The following is an 18,951-nucleotide window of genomic DNA, read 5'->3' as shown; positions in this document are numbered from 1 at the left end:
ATTATTATAATAATTAGTTAAAAATTAATAATTTATACTAATTATTATTATTATTATAGTAATAATAGTACAAAAGGAATGATGAATAATAATTAATTATTATAATAATAAGCATTAATTAATTATTAATTAACTTTTAATTATTATTATAATTAATTGTTAATAATTTTTATTATTGCATATGAGGCCCTTGAGTTATAAGGAGGGAGAAGTGTTTTGTATTTTGGGAGTACCATTAGAAAAGAAAAAAATATAAGATTCTATTTTAAGAGATAAGAGGAAACAAACAAACAGGCCCTTAGATTATATTTGATTTAAAGAAAAAAAGTAGGAAAAGAAAGGAAAATATTGAAAAACCTATTCGAGGTTTGTAAAAAGAGGTTTTCATTATTATCAAAAACTTAGGGAAGAGTTTGTATTTTACCCTAAAATATATGATTTAGGCCCAAAAATTGAATGATTGTGGACCCATGTGGTGTGGGGAATTATCATTGGTTTGGTCCCAACATAAAAGGACGTGCCGACGTGGTGAAGCAGGTTTGGACTTTGGCGTGACACAACACAACAGAGCAGACAAGAACGAAGTAAAAAAGTTCGACCAAATCCGAAATCAGTAAACGGATCAACCCATAAAATGGAAAAAACCCATTTTTAAGGTAAGCGAGTAAGCCACAGGCCAGCAGGCAGCAGGCAGCAGGCAGCAGGCAGCAGGCCACCCTCTGAGTTCTGAGAGAACATCCATTGATTCCATTGCCTTAACTCCCGATTCTACTGGTCCATCCCCGAAACCACCTCTCCCAAACCACTCCGGTTCTCCGGTATTCTCACCACACTTCTCTTACTTGCCTGTTGCTTCCTCTCTCTCTCTCCGCGTATTCATTCAAACCGTAGCGAGACTCACGCGCCAGCTGATGGAGGATGGACTGAAGGAGATTTCTCGGCTTTTCACTTTTTCTAAATAGAGGGCAGTAGAAATATCAGAAACCCTAAAAATCTGCAGCGATGGCGTCTTCGAAGGTGATGGCATCTTCTGGGTCGGCGAATTCGGATCTGGCACGTCAACCCTCTATATATTCGCGAACTGTTCCTGAACTTCAGAACGGTCAGAAGAAAAAATTTGGCGGGTCTATGAACATGGACGAGCTTCTGAGAAATATGTACGGTGACAATCCAGCGGCCGAGATGATTCCCCCTGCCGGAAGCGGCAGTGGCGAGGGTCAGGCGAATGGTGCTGCAGGGATGTCTTCTTTGGCTACACAGGGGAGCTTTACACTGCCGAAGAGTCACAAGCCAGTCGATGAGGTGTGGAAGGAGATCGCTGCTAGTGGTGGCGATAGGAAAATTAGGGCTGTTGAGGAGGGGCAGTATTTCAAGGACCCGGCGATCGAACAGATGACTTTGGAGGATTTTCTTGCAAAAGCCGGAGCTGTTCGAGAGGAGGATGTGAGGATTCCGCAGGTGTCTGGGGCGGGTCAAGGGGTTTATCCAGTTGATCCGCTGTTGGCTAATCGGTTTCCACAGCAGCAGTTGGAGGGGTCGATTGCGGGGTTTGGAAATGGCGTTGAAGGAGGAGCGGCAGTAGGAGTAGGCAGGGGGAAGAGGAGAATAGTGGAAGAGCCAATTGATAAGGCTGCTCAGCAGAGACAAAGGAGGATGATTAAGAACAGGGAGTCTGCGGCTCGGTCGAGAGAACGGAAACAGGTCGATTTTACTGCTACGTTCTCTCATCATCGATTTTTCTGCCTCTAATTCTCTTTTAATCTTTTCTTCATCGTGTCTTATGAGTAGGCATTATGTTTCGTTGTTTTAACTTTTTAGGCTTACACGGTTGAGCTAGAATCCCTGGTAGCACAACTGGAGGAGGAAAATGCTCGGCTGCTGAAAGAGCAGGTATATCAGTTCAGCTTGAATTTCAGTTGGTATAGATTGTTTTGTCATGTGAAGGTGAAGTTTACATTTTTTACGTACAAAATTGTTGTTTGACCTGTTAAGACGTGGGATTTTGAGGGCATGATAGTTCATTTAACACAACATGTGGCACGTTGAGAATACCTATTTGCAAAGAGATGAGGAGAAATCTTCTGGATATCTTATGGATCACTCTAACCCGAGGTTTATCTGGGCGTCCAAATTTGGTTTTTCTACTCATTGTACGGTCAAATCTTGGTTTTCCTCACTACTTCACTAGGCGACCCCTGCAAACCTTGTCAACTGCAAGAACAGGTTTTATGAAATTAAGTTTCAGAAGTATTTTTTAGTTTGGTGCTTTTGCTTTTTAAAATTAATATATTTTTTATCAATATTTTAAAATTAATATTTGACAATAAAAAAATTGCTCCAGTATGCTTTCCATAATCACCAACATAAAAAAGGAAAGATTACACAAATAAAGCAAATTCACTCAAGGACCTCTATTTTAAGGGTTGAAATTAACCTCCAAAGCATATATGAAAATTGTCATCCTCCACTGGAGGCTTGCAATGTTAAGTTTGGCTGATAGTTGATACCTTTAGTGGTAAACACTTTTACACTTGTGTCTCTGATAGCTGATCACCTAACTGACAACCATGCTCCTTAGCTTGTGAGGTCTGTACACTTGTGGCCATTGGCTTTGCCCCTCGGTAAGAAATGGAGAATATGCATCAAATATTGTATACAATCTTTCATAACAAAAGGGCGGTCATGCTTGTGCAGTGAATGACTATATGTTGCTGGAAATTTAATATTGCTATCTTTTGGATTTTTAGTGTCCCTAGAAGTTGTTTCTTTATTTATTGCTGTGTCTAAAATTACTTTAAGTGACTGGAAGCAAGATGAAAGCTATTTATGATCATCCTGTTTTCTATCTCATTATATACATAGATGTCTTCCCCTGTTTAATAGAACTGTTTAGTTTTTAATATTGATGATCACTAATTATGAGATGTCCTCGCAGAGAAACAGAAATGCTTGGTTCTTCTTGAAACACTTTTTCTTGTTTGTTCTTCATTTTAACTTTGCCTTTTCCCCTCTTAGACAATCCTCAAATGCTGTACCTTGAACTAATAAGAAATTTCAAATTGCAGGCAGAACAAACAAAGAAGAGGTTTATGCAGGTATAAGTTGTTTAATTGTTTTCACATGTTTGATTATTTGTACTGTAAACTTTTAATAAAGAACCTTTATTCCTCTCAGAAAGAAAAAAGAAGAAAAATGATTTGGAATCTTAAAACCCTTTGGTCGCCCATGATCAACTTGTAGTTATAGGTGATGGTTGTTAAGTCTCTCATCTGTGGTAAACCATATTTTGTGGAAATTTTATACCTTATTTTTTTTGGAAGTAGAATTTTGGGATTATTAGCATTTAGAAATTTCTAGAGTGCAGCTATAGCAGTACCAAGTTACCAACTATTTTCCCATGCTCTAGTAGTCTAATATATATAGGGAACCCAAAATTCTATGGTATGTGTTGAAAATGTCATCAATGTTTTGGACACCAGAACTCTTTTGGTGATAACTTCCTATGTCATGTATTTCCTCATGACTTCATGAGAATTGAGGGCAATTTGCTTCCTTCGAATATCTAAGAAAATGGCTATTCTCAGAAAAAAAATTAATATTCTCATAATGTTAATGAACAGAGGAGCCCAACCGTTTTGGAATAAACTAGTATTAGAATATTGCTTCTATGATGTTTCTATGGCACTAGTGAACTTAATGTATGTATTAATTTGCTTCTCTCAGTCCTCGTTAGTAGCCTCCTCCATAGCCTCAATATTTCTGGTACCTTAATGAAAATATCAACTTATTTCTCACCCTATTTACTAACCAAATTTCAAGGATTCTAGTTCTTCTCTTTTTGAAATATTTGAGTTTTTATCCAGTAATATATATTGTTTTAAAATTCGGAGGTGTGACACAAAACGAGACACTCCATCATCCTAAGGCATGAGGTGTAAACCAGAAAACAAGAGGCATAAGCCTCCTGAACGTGAATTTTTAATTAATAAATACTTTAACATAAGAAAAAATAAGTAAAAATATAGTAAATATCCGAGAAAATAGGAAAATTATAAGAAATTAGAAAACAATTCACATAAATTACACAACAATATCATAAACATGTGTGACATATCATGTTCAGATGACTGTAATATATTGAAAGAAATCAAAACCCCCAATTCTATTTATGGCATTTTGTTATAATATTACAATAAACAAATTTGGAGGGTTTTCATCATGTGTCGTGTTAATATATAATAGGGAACATGATAAAATGGTCCTCCCACTTTTGGGTGTGTATCCCATGTATAAAGCACAATAGAAGCATATGCCTCAAGCATTTGTACATATCTACTTTGTGCCCGTAGGTGTTTTCTTAGCACTTTCCTGGAGGCACAACTATGCATGTCTATTGGATGCCCCAGTTACCTATCAATGCACCTTTGATCATATAAATACGGATAGTTTATTGTATTTACATGGCAGTCTACTTAAACAAACCTCCTCACACCAAAAAATGGTGTGAGGAGGTTTGTTTTGTGTTGTTGGCCATTTAGTCTTATTTAGGCTATTGTTGTTGCTACTCTCTCTCTCTCTCATCAAGTCACTTGTCACCCACAAGTTACTTGTTTTTAATTTGTCTGGAGCTTGAGCTTCCTGCTGTTACTTGTTGAGATAGGCCTGGCTTGTAGTCTTTTGGAGGCCCATTTTGGTGTTCAAAGGCAGATGTGATATGGTTCACCAATGTCTTAACACCTTGGTACATTTAACAAAAAGGATAAAGCTTATCTAAAGAAAATTTCTTTGGTATCCTGGAGTTCATCTTGCTCTTCTAATTTTTTTTTATCAGCAAGAAATTTATTGAATTATTAATTATAAGTGAGATAACAGAGATAACAGTACAGTTTTATGACCATAAAGTCATCCCAAGTAATGTTTGCTAGATTAATCTTGCTCTCCTGATCTTAATTGGAAATTTGAATTCCATGCCCTTGTAGAGGGTGTAGAAAGTTTTCTGAGCTATGTTTTCTTTTGTAGAATATCTAAGGTATGCTAATTTCTTCTCAGTGGAGATCGTAAGGTTTGGTTACTTGAGTTCTGGTAGTCAATTTCTTGCATTTTTACCTTACTAAAACAATGTTGAAGGCCCCACCCTACCTAAAGTGCAAATTCTTAGATTAGAGGTAGATGTATTAAATGACCAACACCTGTGGCATGAGGTGAATATCTCATTGCATGATTGAGTTGACAGTTGACGCATGAATGCCTCTGTTGATTGGCAGGGTTTTTATAGAAGTTTAGTAGTGGGGTGCCATCTTGTTAATGTGAGCTTGTTTTCGAGTTCTACTTGGTATTCTCTACCCTTAAGATTGAATTTCCAAAACAGGAGGGGTTAAGTTTCTTCTAAGAAGTTATTACAATTTAATAAAAAAGGAACTTTTTCTCCTATCTTATAGGAGTTAGGGCTCCTACATGTGGTGGGAAACAATGTGAAATCACATGACTACAAGGGGAGTGATACTTGGTTCCGACACTTGGATGGGACAAAATTACCCCTTTTAATAATGACTTTTTATGGCTAAAATGGTCATGTCTTATTTAGCTGGGAAATAAAAGAACATGGGTAAATGCACTTACCCGGGTAAGTGTTTCCTAGGAAATACTTGCCCAAGTAAGTGCGTTTGCCCGGGTAAGTAACTTCCCAAAACACACCCCCTATTCCTGGTGGCCCTGGGTTTCCAAGGCTGCTGGCAGCAAAGTTTACTTCTATGAACCCTTCTTCAAGAGGATTCCATGTTGGATTAGGCCAGTGTTTTAAAAGGCGTGGGAGGTGTACACCAGGAGGCACCCCCAAAATGCCCTGAGGCGTAGGCCAGAGGTGCTGACACCTCCTCTAAGGCGTACACCTCAGGTGCAAGAGGCATACACCTCATACGCTTTTCTCATGAGGCATTCTAGAGGTGTACGCCTCATGCACACCTCATATAAAAAGACAAGAAAAAAAGAGAAAAAAAAAAAGAGAGAAAAAAGGAAAGGAAAGGAAAGGGAAGGGAAAGAGAAGAAAAAAATAGAAAAAGAATGAAAAGAAAAGGAAAGGGAAGGGAAGAATAGATAAGGGGAAGGCCCACTTTCTTTCCCTTTTCAATGCAGCCCAATTTGGTTATTTTGTGTTAGAGGGGTCTTGCTCTGCTTCGACAAGGCCCCCCCCCCCCCCACCTTCAACTAGTGCTATGAATCTTCATTTTTCTAATATAAAAGATTTTTATTAAAAATAAAGAAAAATGGGATCCTCCTTCCTCTTGTTCCTCTTCCTCTTTCCCTTCCTCCCCATCCCCCTCCTCTTAAGGAGGCTTACGCCTCCTTGTGTTCAGGAGGCTTACGCATCTTATATCCATAGTTTTCAAGGCACCAAGGCAAGGCTAGGCGACCACAGGGCGCCCAGGCACCTAGGCGTTGGAATTTTAAAATGTTAATTTTCTTGAGTTTTTACTTTATCTATGCTTTTCTAAGCTATTTTATTGGTTTTGTGTGCTAACTAGCAAGCATGTACACTAACTATTAACTCTATAAATCATTCAAATGAGTATAAATTTCATATAACTAGCTAGCATGTACACTAACTAGCAAGCATGTACACTAACTATTAACTGAAAAAAAAAATAAGTGGAGGAACTAGGAAGAGATGAGAGGAGTATAGGGGCGGAAGAAGAAGAGGAAGAAGAAGTATAGGGGATTAGGGGCAGGGAGGAGTATAGGCCCCTGTTTTTTCAAAAAAAAAAAAGGGACTGAGAACAGTCAGGGGTGGAGAGGAGTATAGGGGCGGAGCCTCTGTTTTTTCAAAACAAAAGGGACTGAGACTAGGACTAGCAACTGAGAACAGGGGCAGAAGAAGAAGAAGAAGAAGAATGAGTGGAGCTGTGGAGGAAGGGAGGAGTATAGGGGCAGAGCCCCTGTTTTTTCGAAAAAAAAAAAGAAAAAAAAATGACTGAAGCTGGGCTGGAAGAAGAAGAAGAACTTACCTGCTGAAGCTGAGGTGTGATGGAGTTGGGCTGGGGCATGAAGTCTTCGGTTCTCCTCCCTCTCCAATCGGACCACAAAAACCCTTATGCATAAATAAAAGAAAAAGGCTTTGTATTGTTGTCTTAATAATAAAATGATAGCATGTAACCAGTTTTATTTTAAAAGAATAAAACATCTAATAAAATATCAAAATAATAAATTAAAAAAAAATTATTAGATGTATGTAGGCGCCCGCTTAAGTCTCTGGGCGGGTGCCTAGTATACAAAATTCAGGGCCTTTGGGCGAGGCAACCATGGAAAACTGCCTAGTCGCCTTGACAACTATGCTTACATCCTGATTACGCCTCACACCTCTAGGTAGTGGAACACCTCGCGTCATGCCTCCACGTTTTAAAACATTGGATAAAGCTTAGCCTTAATTTCTGAACAATTTTCCACAGCTCCCCAATTCTGCCAAATATCATTGAAGGTAAACTGGGAAAAGAGTTAAGGTTTAGCCCAATGTATAGCTCTTCTGATGAGACATTCCCAAATAACCTCCGCCCTTCTTTCTACATCATTGAAGATTCTAGCATTCCTTTCTTCTCAAATGGACCAAAACAACATGGCTTTAGCACATCTCCATAGGATTTTACTCCTTTGTTTAGACCAGCTGAAGGTAGATGGGTCGAATAGACCACTGATCTGTACTAACAACCTTTCCCAAAGGTTTGCAACCACTGGACAGGAAACAAATAAGCAGTAACAGCTTTCACAGTCTCACCATTATCTTTACAGAGGGTACACCAGTTAGGGGGAAGGCAAAGAGAAGGCCTTCTATTTCACAAAGTATCCAAGGTGTTCAGCTTTTCCTGAAAGGCTTCCATAGGGTCATTTCTTGGTTCTAGCCTCTATATAAGACCTCTTATATTGAGAGATTTTCCATCACTTGTAGACAACCAAGAGATGACACAAGATCTAAATCCTCAGACCTAAAAAGGTAGAAGCTTGTATTTTATGTTGTCATGGCTGCAGGTATTTCTTTTTCTAATTTCATATTGTAGAATTTTCCATTGATTTTGGTGAATTAGGTAGACACAAAAAGACAAATCTGGATAAATGACCATGAGCCTACCCCATATAGTTAGGACAAAGCTTAGATGATGATGAGGTAGACACGATTAATTTGTTCATGGTATTACTTATATTTTGAACTTGGGTTACAAAGTTTTATCTTCTTAAAACCTACATATATGTGTTTATATTCACCTTAAAATAGATTGATGTTGTAAGGATTTATTTTTTAAAATCATCCAGTTGTTACCATTACTCAGTAAAAAGTTGTCCAATTGACAATATCAATATGTAAAAGGGAGTTGCTGTGGGTTTCTACTTTAACCATGCAATGCTAGGATTAAATTGTTTTGATGGGTAAAATAGTCTATTAGATTTTGGTTAGAGATGGGGAGAGAAAGAGTCCAATTATCAATTGTAGTGTGCCAAAGCTAACATAAATTTCAATACCTAAATCTAAAAGGCTTTGATCTCTCAATCATCTCACGGTGGCTTAGGCTATGTTTTTTCACATAGTATCATTGATTTGAGTAGGCTATGATATATATGGTTTATTTTATTTATATTTGGTCCCATTGTGAACTACCTAAAAGTTCAAGAGTTGATTGATGAGTTAGAACCTAATATGCCTCCATCCCGTTGTTATTTGGTTATTCCCCAATTATTTAAGGAATAAGCTGTAGTCCATTAAACCCATATACTTCAACATGATAGCCAGATAGGTGTCTGCATGATAAGATGCCAACACAAATAATGGATCCCACGGGGATGGTTCTAGTGTATTGTCATAAAAGATATCTAAATGATATATTCCATCAACATGGACCTGAAGGATGAGTTTTGGGGTGGGGGCAGTGAGAAGTGGTTAGTTGGGTATTTTGTCTATCAAGGCACTGGTGGCTTTAATTGGGCATTTTGTCTTGGTTTGGGTTCTGGTGATCCCAGAGTTTGAACAGCATTATCAGATTTGGGGGAGATCTTGTGGAATGTGTCAAAGTGCCTTCTTGTCACCTACTTTGTCACCCTTTTTCATTTTAATAAAATTTCATGTTACTCTTCAATATTTATATATATATATATATATATATATATATATACTTGAATTTGATGGTAAATATGTATTTTTTTACTTCAATGGTAAATATGCATTTTTATTATACTGTATCGTGTACTTGCGATATTTAGGAGATAAAAGTACAAGGCAAAACCTTCATTTCAAGTTAGTAACACAATGTTGTACCAATTCAGCTAATAGGCTTTTTGAAATAATTTATTTATTTTACTTCAAAAAATATTTTATTTCTTTTAGAATTTAATTTTATATAGTCTTGTATATTAAGGGGTGTCCTCCAATGTGAATTGTTTTCCTTGTTGCCAAGTTCCAAAAATAAAACAAAACTAGCCGGTTTGAAAACAAATTGGTTCTTAAGACAAAACATAAAAAAACGTGTTCTCAGTTATGTGTGTTTTTTGTTTCCAAAACTGAAATCATAAACGTGTTATTGAATTTCTGGTTTAAAGAACATGTTTTCACCTGGTTATTTAACATCATGTTCCATAAATCATATAATTTCTATGGTATAAAATTTGTTTTTGTTTTAAAAATCATTGTTTTGATGGTTTTAAAATACATACATATATGTTTGTTTTTTTCCTGATGTGGCAACTTCAAAAACATGAAAAAACATTCGTGTTGCAGAACACCCCCTAAGTTTTCTTTTGTTTTCTTTTCCAAAAATGGCACCTCACTTCAAGCTTGCACCCCGGAACCACTTACGTTTGATTGTGTTTCTTACTATTAGAACACTGAGTGCAAGAGATCAGGACTAGCTTTTTCATAACTTAGATGAAGATCATGAAGTGGTCCACTTAAAGTTGAATTAATGCTATGTCTTCCAGAGTAGAATTATAAGGAACAAAGATGTGCTTCTTGCGACTGTAGCATTGCATTCCTTGGTAATTCCACCTTGTAGCTTTTTTTTTTTTAATTGAAGTTCATATGATTTTTTCTTCGCAACTTTTTTTCTGAGGAATCAATTTTGGAATCGAGAAACCAATGTATTTTGGTATTTGATAACTTACTGTGACTAACCAACCAATTGGCTTAAGTGCAGCTGATGGAATATGTGATCCCAGTGGAGGAGAAACGCAGACCACCCCGTGTTCTTCGGAGAATTCACTCTGTGCAGTGGTAGGAATAGTTGTTAGTCCATGATGAATGAGGTAGAAAGAACATTTTATTTTTCACAATGCTAAAGTTGTAGAAGGATTAGCACCTGCAACGAAGCAACATATTTGCTGTGAAAACGCATCTGTGCGTCACGTATTCCCACTGGTACTGGTTGAGAGCAGTATTCGTTCTATGATTTCGCAGCTTACATTTGAAAGTATTTCTGTGAAGCTGAAGCTTGGTTGCATAATTGTGTACCAAATAGATGAACAGGGGGAGAATGGTGTTGAGTGGTTGTGGGGTTAACTGGTGTTAATTGGAAAAGAACAAGAAACACACCCAGAGAGACTTGATGATCTATTTTTTTTATTTAATATAATATATCAACACCTTAGCAGCACATTGAAGTTCAGCACAGCCACAGCACCTGCAGTCCTATTTATACTTACAGTCTCCGATATGCATTTTTCTTCTTTGGGGTCCAATTATTTGGTTTCCCTAGATCCTAATTCGGAATATTTTTGAGAAGGAATTCGTTGTATAGAGAAAATATAGATAGAAAAGTGGATGGGATTTGTCATTTGTATGAATTATGAACTTTATTAACTATGTAGTTCATAGTTAAAGGATTTTTTTTAGAGGTTGTGGTTTTCGTGGTTTCAGAAAGGAAAGGATTCACTGGAGCTCCCTGCTCTGCTTATCATCTCTGGTCAGCCTTTTCCCACTACTAAAAGCAAAATGATTCAGAAAAGAAGCACTTGAAGCAATTGGCTATGATATATTCAGATGCAAAATCATGTAATTCCTGCCCATTATCAGGGTCCAAGCAATTGGCTATGATATATTCAGATGCAAAATCATGTAATTCCTGCCCATTATCAGGGTCCAATCCAACAGTTAATAGCACTTTGGTCCAAGTTTTCATATGTATCGGCTGATACGTATCGTATTGGGAGCTTCTTAATATTGGGGTTTGATTGGTTCAGAGAGTGGATAGACTTGAAACTGGCTCCTCTCAATACCTTCCTCTAAGAACATTTTGCATCATATTTATCTATTAACATCAGTGCATTACATGCTCAGACTAATAGAAGGATCAACCTGTATAGTTTATATCTGAAATATGAAAGGAGATTCTATAGAGAGGTGAAAGCTCGGGAGGGGTTCAAAGTAGTTGTCAGAAGTTTAAGGTGCGGTTTGATAAGTCTTTTTTAGAAAATCTTTCAAAGACCTGGCAGCCAAAAGATGATGCGACTTTTGCATTAACATCTTAGCAACTTGAAGACTATTTGGTTATAACGTCTTTCTGTATGAGATAAGTTAAAAAAAGGTAAAAAAATTCATTTAGAGCTTTCTGAAAATAAGCCAAATGGATTTTTTGCATCTCCTTCGGAGTTATAGTTTTTGATGATTAGATCTTTTTTTCCAACCAAATGAGAAAAAACCAAACTGTGAACTGTCGGTTTTTAGACGCAAAAAAAAATTGCCAAACTAGGCCCGAGTAATTGAACATTTTTCTCGTCACGATTTCCCGAAAGGATGGTCCAGTGTCGTCGTACATGCATCGATGCACGGAGGGTGCCCCCATCCGGACGGGTGGGATGGGAAATGCCAATTTATGTATGTCACTCTCTATAGGATTTGACACACGACTTACACTAACCAGTCCATAGAGATAAAGTTTGGGATTGGACCTTTGGGTATTTTTGTCTGCCTTGATTAGCGAAACATCACTAAGATTAGGGCTGCAAATAAATTGGATAAAATCCGTTCAAATCCGAATCGATTAAGAGTCGAATTCAGATATCTCAGTTTATCCCAAGGAATCGGATCGGATAAGTTGATCCATTTAATTAATAAATCGAATTTGGATGTACATTCGCCACAACTCAATCTGATCTATTAGTTATGAAATACTATATATTATAATATATTATTTATATAATTACATATTATATGATAATATATTATTTATATTGTATCATAATTTTTTATTATAATTCTAATCGAATTAATTTTTTATCGGATCAGATCAAATATACCCTATACCAAAATCTGATCCGATCCATTTGCAACATCAACCAAGATTTATTATTTTTTTTATTATCTGCAAGTGAAAGATACACCCTTCCAAGCTCCAAACACCCTTGTAATGGCCAAAACTAAAAACAGCCTCGATCTCCATTTATGGAGTTGGGATCTATTCACACTAAAAAAATTGCTCCGACATGCATAATCTGTGACCGCACATCTCACTATTATTAGACCTGTTTGTGGGCTGGGCTGGGCCGGGTCAGGTTCAGGTCGAGCTTTCACTCTTCATTAACATAATTTCTTCAAGACCAAGCCCAAGCCTTTTCAACCATTGGGCCTACAACTTGGGCCTGAGTCCAGCCCGCCATTCAATGTTGACAGTGGTATTGTGGTGGCTGATGGTGGTGAGGCACAATTAGGGCTGATCATGGGCCAGGCATTGCACTTACGATAAGGGCTATATCCTAGGCCCAGGCCTGGCCTGGCACAAGGTTCCAGGCCTGAAACATAAGCCCTAGCCCAAGTCTACACAGGCCCATGCCTAATTCTGGGCCTATGTCTTTCATACATAAAACATTACATATATATTATAAAGCGATAAAGTCTCCTGTCAGCACCCCTTTCTCTTCTCTCCTTTCTCCCTTACCCCTTTCTAGCTCTTTCATTCACTCTCTCTCAATCTCTTTCCTCTTCTTCTAGACCCAGCCCACTCATTAAGCCACGTGACAAGGGAGTTAATCATCAAGGAAAGAAAGAGAGATTTGGTTTTATAATATCTAGCCAAGTGGCAGCACTATCCCCCAATTTCTCCTAAATTATCTCTAATTCCTATTTATCCTAGAATGGTCTCTAATTAAATAGATAGTTTCTCTCCTAAATTATCTCTAATTCCCATTTATCATTTGCCACTTTTGATTTATATCTATCTAAAGAAAGTTTGAATTAAAAAAATAATTAAGAATTATTAAAATATTATAACAAAATTATGTAATGACTTTAAAATATCTATTATAAACACAAAAATAATATTTTTATGGATTATTCAATTTAATAACTAAATAATATTTTAAAAGTTTAAATGACAATATTATTTAAACATTATTCACATGATAAAAATTTAAAACTAAAAATGTTATTTAAATATATCAGTAACTAAATATTTTAAATAAAAATATTAAAAATAGCTAAATAATTATATAACATAAAATAAACAAATTTTAAATAAAAATTTTAAAATATTTACATATTATTTAAATATTCAAATAACTAAATATTTTCATATTTATTATAAACACAAGAATAATATTTTTATGGATTATTTAATTTAATAACTAAATAATATTTTAAAATTATAATTGACAAAATTATTTAAACATTATTCACATAATAAAAATTTAAAACTAAAAAAAATAGTATTTAAAAATATCAAATATTTTACATATTATTTCAATATTTAAATAACTAAATATTTTAAATAATGAAATGCTTAAAATAACTAAATTTTAAATAGTTAAAATAATGAAACTATGTAACAAATTAAAAAGTTTCTAACATGTAGAAAAGTAATTATAATAGATTTCATAATATTTGAATTAATAATATAACGAAATTATATAATAATATAAATTATATTTTTACAAATAATTGAATAAGTAATTAGTACTTTAAAAATATAAATAATGAAATTATTTGAATAACAAAACAATATTGTAAATAACTTAATAACTAAATCATATTTTCAATATTAATTGAAAATAGGCTAAATAAGGAAATTATGTAATAACTTTAAACAATAATATTTATTAAAAATAAGTTTAAGATATTTATCTATATTTATTATATATTTGTATATACTAAAATTAATATTTAGTGTATTTTCAGTAATTATTTATTTTATTTGTGATAAATATATTTTTAACAATTATGTATAAATCTTTTTTTGTTTTGTTATTTAACAGAAAATTTTCAATAACTATTGGAGATTAAAATATTATTATTTAAATTTCAAATTTAACTTTTTGTACTTATTGGAAATATTGTATTTTTGTTATAATTTATTGATTAATATTTGTTAGAGATTAAACTATTATTAGATATTACACTATTTATTGACTAATTTAATATATCTATAGTATTTATTGTATTTTCATAATTATTGTATTCATTGTATATTTATTAGTTATTTGTTGTATTTTCAATAATTGTGTATTTTCGCTATAAATTCTCAACAATTATTGGAGATTAAACTATTGTTATTTATTAGAGACTAGACTATTAATTTAGCCAAAATTAGGAGTGTTTATGGGTCATTTCTGTTTGGTTGAAAGTTGTTTGGTGAACTAAACCAACTTGGTTGGATTGGGGAGTTGGTCACCCAAAACTAGATGTTCATGGGCTGGGTAGCCCAATGGATTGGCCTGGCTCAGTCCATCCAAAATCAGGCTTGGACAGCGTTTTAAGCCCACAGGCTCAGGCTCAAGCTTTAAACATTGGGCCTGACTATTTTTCGGGACAAGCTCGATCTTTCTCAAATAAGCTCATCTTAAGCTCAACCCAGTAATATTATATATAGTAAAAAATATAAATCACATTAATAATACATAAAATATATTATATAATAATAAAATTAGTAGTGAAAAAGGTATTATATATTATTATATATATGTAGAATATTATAAAATATATAATATAATATAAAATATTTGTCTAGATCAGGCCATGCTTGGACTCAGGCCTAGTCATTTTCTGTTTATAAACAGGAAAAGCCTGGCTCGGGCCTACCCATCTACAAGTCTACCTGAAACCAACCGACCATTAGTAAAAATCGACCTAATTCAAGTGAAGTTAGGTTGGGTTGGTCGGTTTCATCTGTTTGATGAACCATCCTAGATGAAATTAATTATTGTTATTTTTTCTATTGCAAAAGAATTATTAAAAATATATATAATATAAATAATTATTAATTATTTAAAAAATTAAAATATAAAACAATTGTATACTCTTATGTATTTGTATTGTTTAGCTTCCGCTTAACAAAGCCTATGCATCACACGAGTCCCTGCTAGTGTGTGTGTGTATATATATATATATATATATATATATATGTATTTGTATGTTTAAATATGGGCTTAAAGTATTAGCCCAGACCCGGCTAAAATTTGCAGGTCTGATGTGAGCCCGGGCCTGAACATAAAACCCAAGCCCAAAGCCGGATTTTCCAGGCCGGGCTTGTGCAGGTCGGGCTGAAATGGTGACCCCTAGGCACAACACTGGAGTGGTTTAGTAATGCAACCACCACTGTGCTGGTGAGTGTAGTGGTGTTGGTGCCTGCAGTGAGAAAAGGGAAGACAGAATTGCAGAATACACATACAGGTCCTGATCGGGACTAGGGAGGTGGTGCTCTGTGCTTTGCCTAGGTGGTGACTGGTGAGTGGTGAGTGTGGACTGTGGAGTCGTGATTGGAGTGGTGAGTGTGTTGTTGCCACCGCCGCTAAACAGAGTTACAAAGAGAAGGGGCACGTTGAGGTTGAACAAAGAGAAGGGCCGCCAGAGAAACAAAATGCCAAACCGCTGGGCGTTGGTCCGCTAACCGCTGCTAGCTTGCGATCGTTGGAGATCACCGAAGAAAAAAAGAACGCTATCAGTGCTGGTCTGCTGCTACCTGCTAGCCTGAGAGCTGAGAATTAGTGAGACTCCAAAACGAACAGAGAGGTCGAACCCAATCTGAAAAACTAACGAGGTTAATGTTTTGGGCCCGAGGTCGAGCCCGTGGCTTAAGAACATGTCCACGCCCAATCGGGAGTGGGCTGGCCGGGCCGGGCCGTTGGGCTACCCAGCCCATGAACTGGTCTACTCACCAGTCACCATAGGACTGGACTGGGACACATTACAATGTTTGTGGTGTACGGAGACAGATCATGTGTTGGAACAATTTTTTGTTGTGAACAGATTTTAGGCCCCATTTATGTATCTAGTTTTGTTTAGTCCTGATTCAAATTTATTAAGATCATAAAAATCATGAGCACTTTCTCATCTTGGTAAGAGCATTTCAAGCTGAGTGGATTAATTAGTGCCCATTCATGGAGTATGGTCATTCAAATTTGGATTCAGGTCAGGTCATAGAAACATGGCAATCTGGCATTGCTGCTGCTTTTACTTAACTCAAGTATTTACTAAATAGTCCTTTCATCTTTACAGTAGTTTCCCTTCCAGGGATAGTTAGTGATAGGCACAGGCTTCACTCTTTATTGTGCAAATAATGGTCTCTGCAACCTGTTCTGGTCTGTAACACTGTAACTATCAATTCAAGAGGATCAAAATGGGAAGATTTTATTCCCTAAAAGTTTCAATGTATGTGCTTTTATTAAAATAATCTAATCAAAAGAAGTCAAGAAAAGCAAACTTGATTCCCCCTTCCAAAAAAGATCATTGAAATGTAGAGTCTAGACTTGTTTAATCAGTCATTAATGACCTCAATAATCATTTCAGAATAATAATCTCTATCAGCTCAACCACCCATTTACCCCATCTTTATTTCTTTACCGTTTCTTTCCTCCTTTCTCTTTTTCTTTATTTTAAGAAAAAAGAAAGTAAAAGAAAAATATTGCCTCCTTTACAGTGAAAGCCTGAGGCTTCACTGCAAGAGAAACTTGTAGAGCTTACACAGTCTTACACGCTCCCAAGGACAATCCAAAAATCTATACAAACACCATCAGAACTCAGAACTCGAGAGCCAAAACCTCTCTCTCTCTCTCTCGTTTCGAAAATCAAAAGTTCAAAACTCACTTTCTTTTTTCTCCTTTTGTAACAGTAAAAAAAGATAAAGGTCAAATTTTGAACGAGGAAAGACTCGACAACAGAGCCCCTCCCCTCCCTAGTCCCTAGTCCCTACCCACACACCTCCGACTCAAAAACTGAAGAAACTGGAATCAAGAACACGCAACCCATGGAGACCTCCTCCCCCATACTCATCTTTCTTTTGCTGCTCATTCCAGTATTTCAATCCTCCCAGGCCAAGATTATTTCTGTAGATGAATTTGCAGAGTGGAGGAACCCCACTATCCATGCAGGAGACTCTCTCGGTAAGGACCAAAGAAACACATATACGCAGACACTCTCTCAGTATGTATTGTACACAGATACACAGACACCCCAGAAATACAGAGATCAAGTGAGTATTCTCTAAGTAGCCGAAACTAACATGCTTAATCTTCTGTTCTCTTCCTCACAGTTTTCAAATATGATCACCACTACGGTATCTATATTTTCCACAACAGAAGAGCATTCGAGCTCTGCAACTTCACTGAGGCCACACTTCTCAATGAACCCAACTCCACCTCCTTCACGGTAGCTGTTTTTTTTCCTTTTCCTTTTTTCTTCAAATTTTTATCTGGGTACTTCTAAAATGGCTTTAAATCCTTATTTTCCGACTATTTTCTTCTTTGTTCTGTTGCTCAGTGGCGCTCACCAGCCCCTGGTTATGTCTACTTCTCTTTCAAAAATGGTTCACTGAAAGCCTGTTCGGAGGGTGAGAAGCTTGCCATAAGGGTATTGCCAACTCCGCCCGGCCACTTGGCTCCTTCGCCGGATTTTCCACCCTTAGCCGCTCCGCCACCAACTTCTGGCGGGACTGTCTCGTCCACTCCGGCGTACCATTGGCCGTTCCGTTCCCATCGAGCAATTTCACCGAGCCCGGCACCGACTGCAAGCCCCAAGGCAGCAACCATTCCGTCTCTGTTGCCGGATACAGGCACTGCCATTCCTTTTATAAACAGTAATCCGGCGGTCCCTCTCCCTACTGGTGAAACCGACTCTGCTACAATACGCCCATTGCCCACATCTGGTCATGGAAAACAGGTAACCCAAGTTCTTTTTTTTTTTCCTTCTTTAATCTCTCTCTCTCTCTCTCTCTCTCTCATGAAGACATTGTTGATGGGGTTTTGATTAGGAGTTTGTGCTGGCCTGCAGGTAGCAGGGTTGATTGCATTTCAAATTCCTCTCTGTTGTATGGTTTGGCTAGTTAAGCTCTGAAGCGGTTGCGTTAAATTTGGTACTTAGTTACGTGTTAGCTAAAGAGATGGTAAGCTGGGGTTTTGGTTCAATCAAAATTCAAAATTCCATATTTTGAAGAGTGAAATGAAGAGAAATGAAGAGAAAAGAGCCTTGGCCTGGAGCAACTACATTTTTTACATTACCTGTTCAAGAAAAGAAATGAAAACAGAAAAGAAAAGAAAAAGAGTGAAATGAAGAGAAAAGAGCCTTGGCCTTGTTTGTATTAGACTATTAGTAAGTACATTGCTGGGCATGGTTTGCTTTGGTGGGGAAGCGGAAGCCAATTTACTTGCCTGGTTTCCAAATTGTAAGTTTGTAATCATGAGCATCTTTGAGTCGAGCTTTCCTTTTTCCTTCAACAGTCATCTGCTCTTTTGCTTTTATTTCTTCTTCGCTTGCTGTCTGAGCCTGAGGTAAGGTGAGGCTGGATGCCAAATGGAGACTTTTGATTACCTATTCTTACACTTTCGTCTTTTTTGTGTTATTATTGTAATGATGAAGATTGATAGCTATTTAATGGTCAAAAGGACATTAAGTGAGTCTGCTACTTTTGCTAGTCGGGTTGGAGCTGGAAAGAAGTCCTCTTATCCCTCAACCAGAACTTTATTCAGGGAAAGGGTTTGGATTTTGGAACCCAAATA

At 36.5% G+C, this 18,951-nt stretch overlaps 2 protein-coding genes across 5 annotated transcripts; both read left to right on the top strand.

The window, feature by feature from the left end:
- The first annotated feature begins 657 nt into the window (after positions 1 to 657).
- LOC104586228 (bZIP transcription factor 12-like) lies at positions 658 to 10,891 on the top strand. 4 transcript variants are annotated; one of them, XM_010243388.3, is made up of 5 exons: positions 660 to 1,701; positions 1,819 to 1,890; positions 3,066 to 3,095; positions 9,955 to 10,011; positions 10,170 to 10,891. In XM_010243388.3, the coding sequence occupies exons 1-5, from the start codon at positions 1,003 to 1,005 to the stop codon at positions 10,248 to 10,250; spliced, it is 939 nt and encodes a 312-aa protein (XP_010241690.1). In that variant the 5' UTR covers positions 660 to 1,002; the 3' UTR covers positions 10,251 to 10,891. The 4 variants fall into 4 exon arrangements, with proteins under 4 accessions (XP_010241691.1, XP_010241690.1, XP_010241694.1 ...); XM_010243389.3 differs by lacking the exon at positions 9,955 to 10,011 and having other exon boundaries at positions 658 to 1,701; XM_010243392.3 differs by lacking the exon at positions 10,170 to 10,891 and having other exon boundaries at positions 9,858 to 9,973.
- A 6,178-nt stretch (positions 10,892 to 17,069) lies between these two features.
- On the top strand, positions 17,070 to 18,667 carry LOC104586229 (uncharacterized). Its single transcript, XM_010243393.3, has 4 exons — positions 17,070 to 17,340; positions 17,490 to 17,605; positions 17,717 to 18,115; positions 18,227 to 18,667. The coding sequence occupies exons 1-4, from the start codon at positions 17,205 to 17,207 to the stop codon at positions 18,287 to 18,289; spliced, it is 714 nt and encodes a 237-aa protein (XP_010241695.1). The 5' UTR covers positions 17,070 to 17,204; the 3' UTR covers positions 18,290 to 18,667.
- The last annotated feature ends 284 nt before the right edge of the window (positions 18,668 to 18,951 follow it).

Source organism: Nelumbo nucifera, chromosome 1 (genome assembly GCF_055504915.1).
Source record: "Nelumbo nucifera cultivar China Antique chromosome 1, China Antique-T2T, whole genome shotgun sequence".
NCBI classification, from domain to species: domain Eukaryota; kingdom Viridiplantae; phylum Streptophyta; class Magnoliopsida; order Proteales; family Nelumbonaceae; genus Nelumbo; species Nelumbo nucifera.
This window is presented reverse-complemented; position numbering and strand designations above follow the sequence as displayed.

Excerpts from the sequence above, each read along its gene's own strand:
- LOC104586229 (XM_010243393.3), top strand. The coding sequence starts at position 17,205 with ATGGAGACCTCCTCCCCCATACTCATCTTTCTTTTGCTGCTCATTCCA. Across the intron at positions 17,341-17,489 it reads CCATGCAGGAGACTCTCTCG|TTTTCAAATATGATCACCAC; the intron begins GTAAGGACCAAA and ends TCTTCCTCACAG. Across the intron at positions 18,116-18,226 it reads CATCTGGTCATGGAAAACAG|GTAGCAGGGTTGATTGCATT; the intron begins GTAACCCAAGTT and ends GCTGGCCTGCAG.
- LOC104586228 (XM_010243388.3), top strand. The coding sequence starts at position 1,003 with ATGGCGTCTTCGAAGGTGATGGCATCTTCTGGGTCGGCGAATTCGGAT. Across the intron at positions 1,891-3,065 it reads CTCGGCTGCTGAAAGAGCAG|GCAGAACAAACAAAGAAGAG; the intron begins GTATATCAGTTC and ends TTCAAATTGCAG. Across the intron at positions 10,012-10,169 it reads CTGTAGCATTGCATTCCTTG|CTGATGGAATATGTGATCCC; the intron begins GTAATTCCACCT and ends GCTTAAGTGCAG.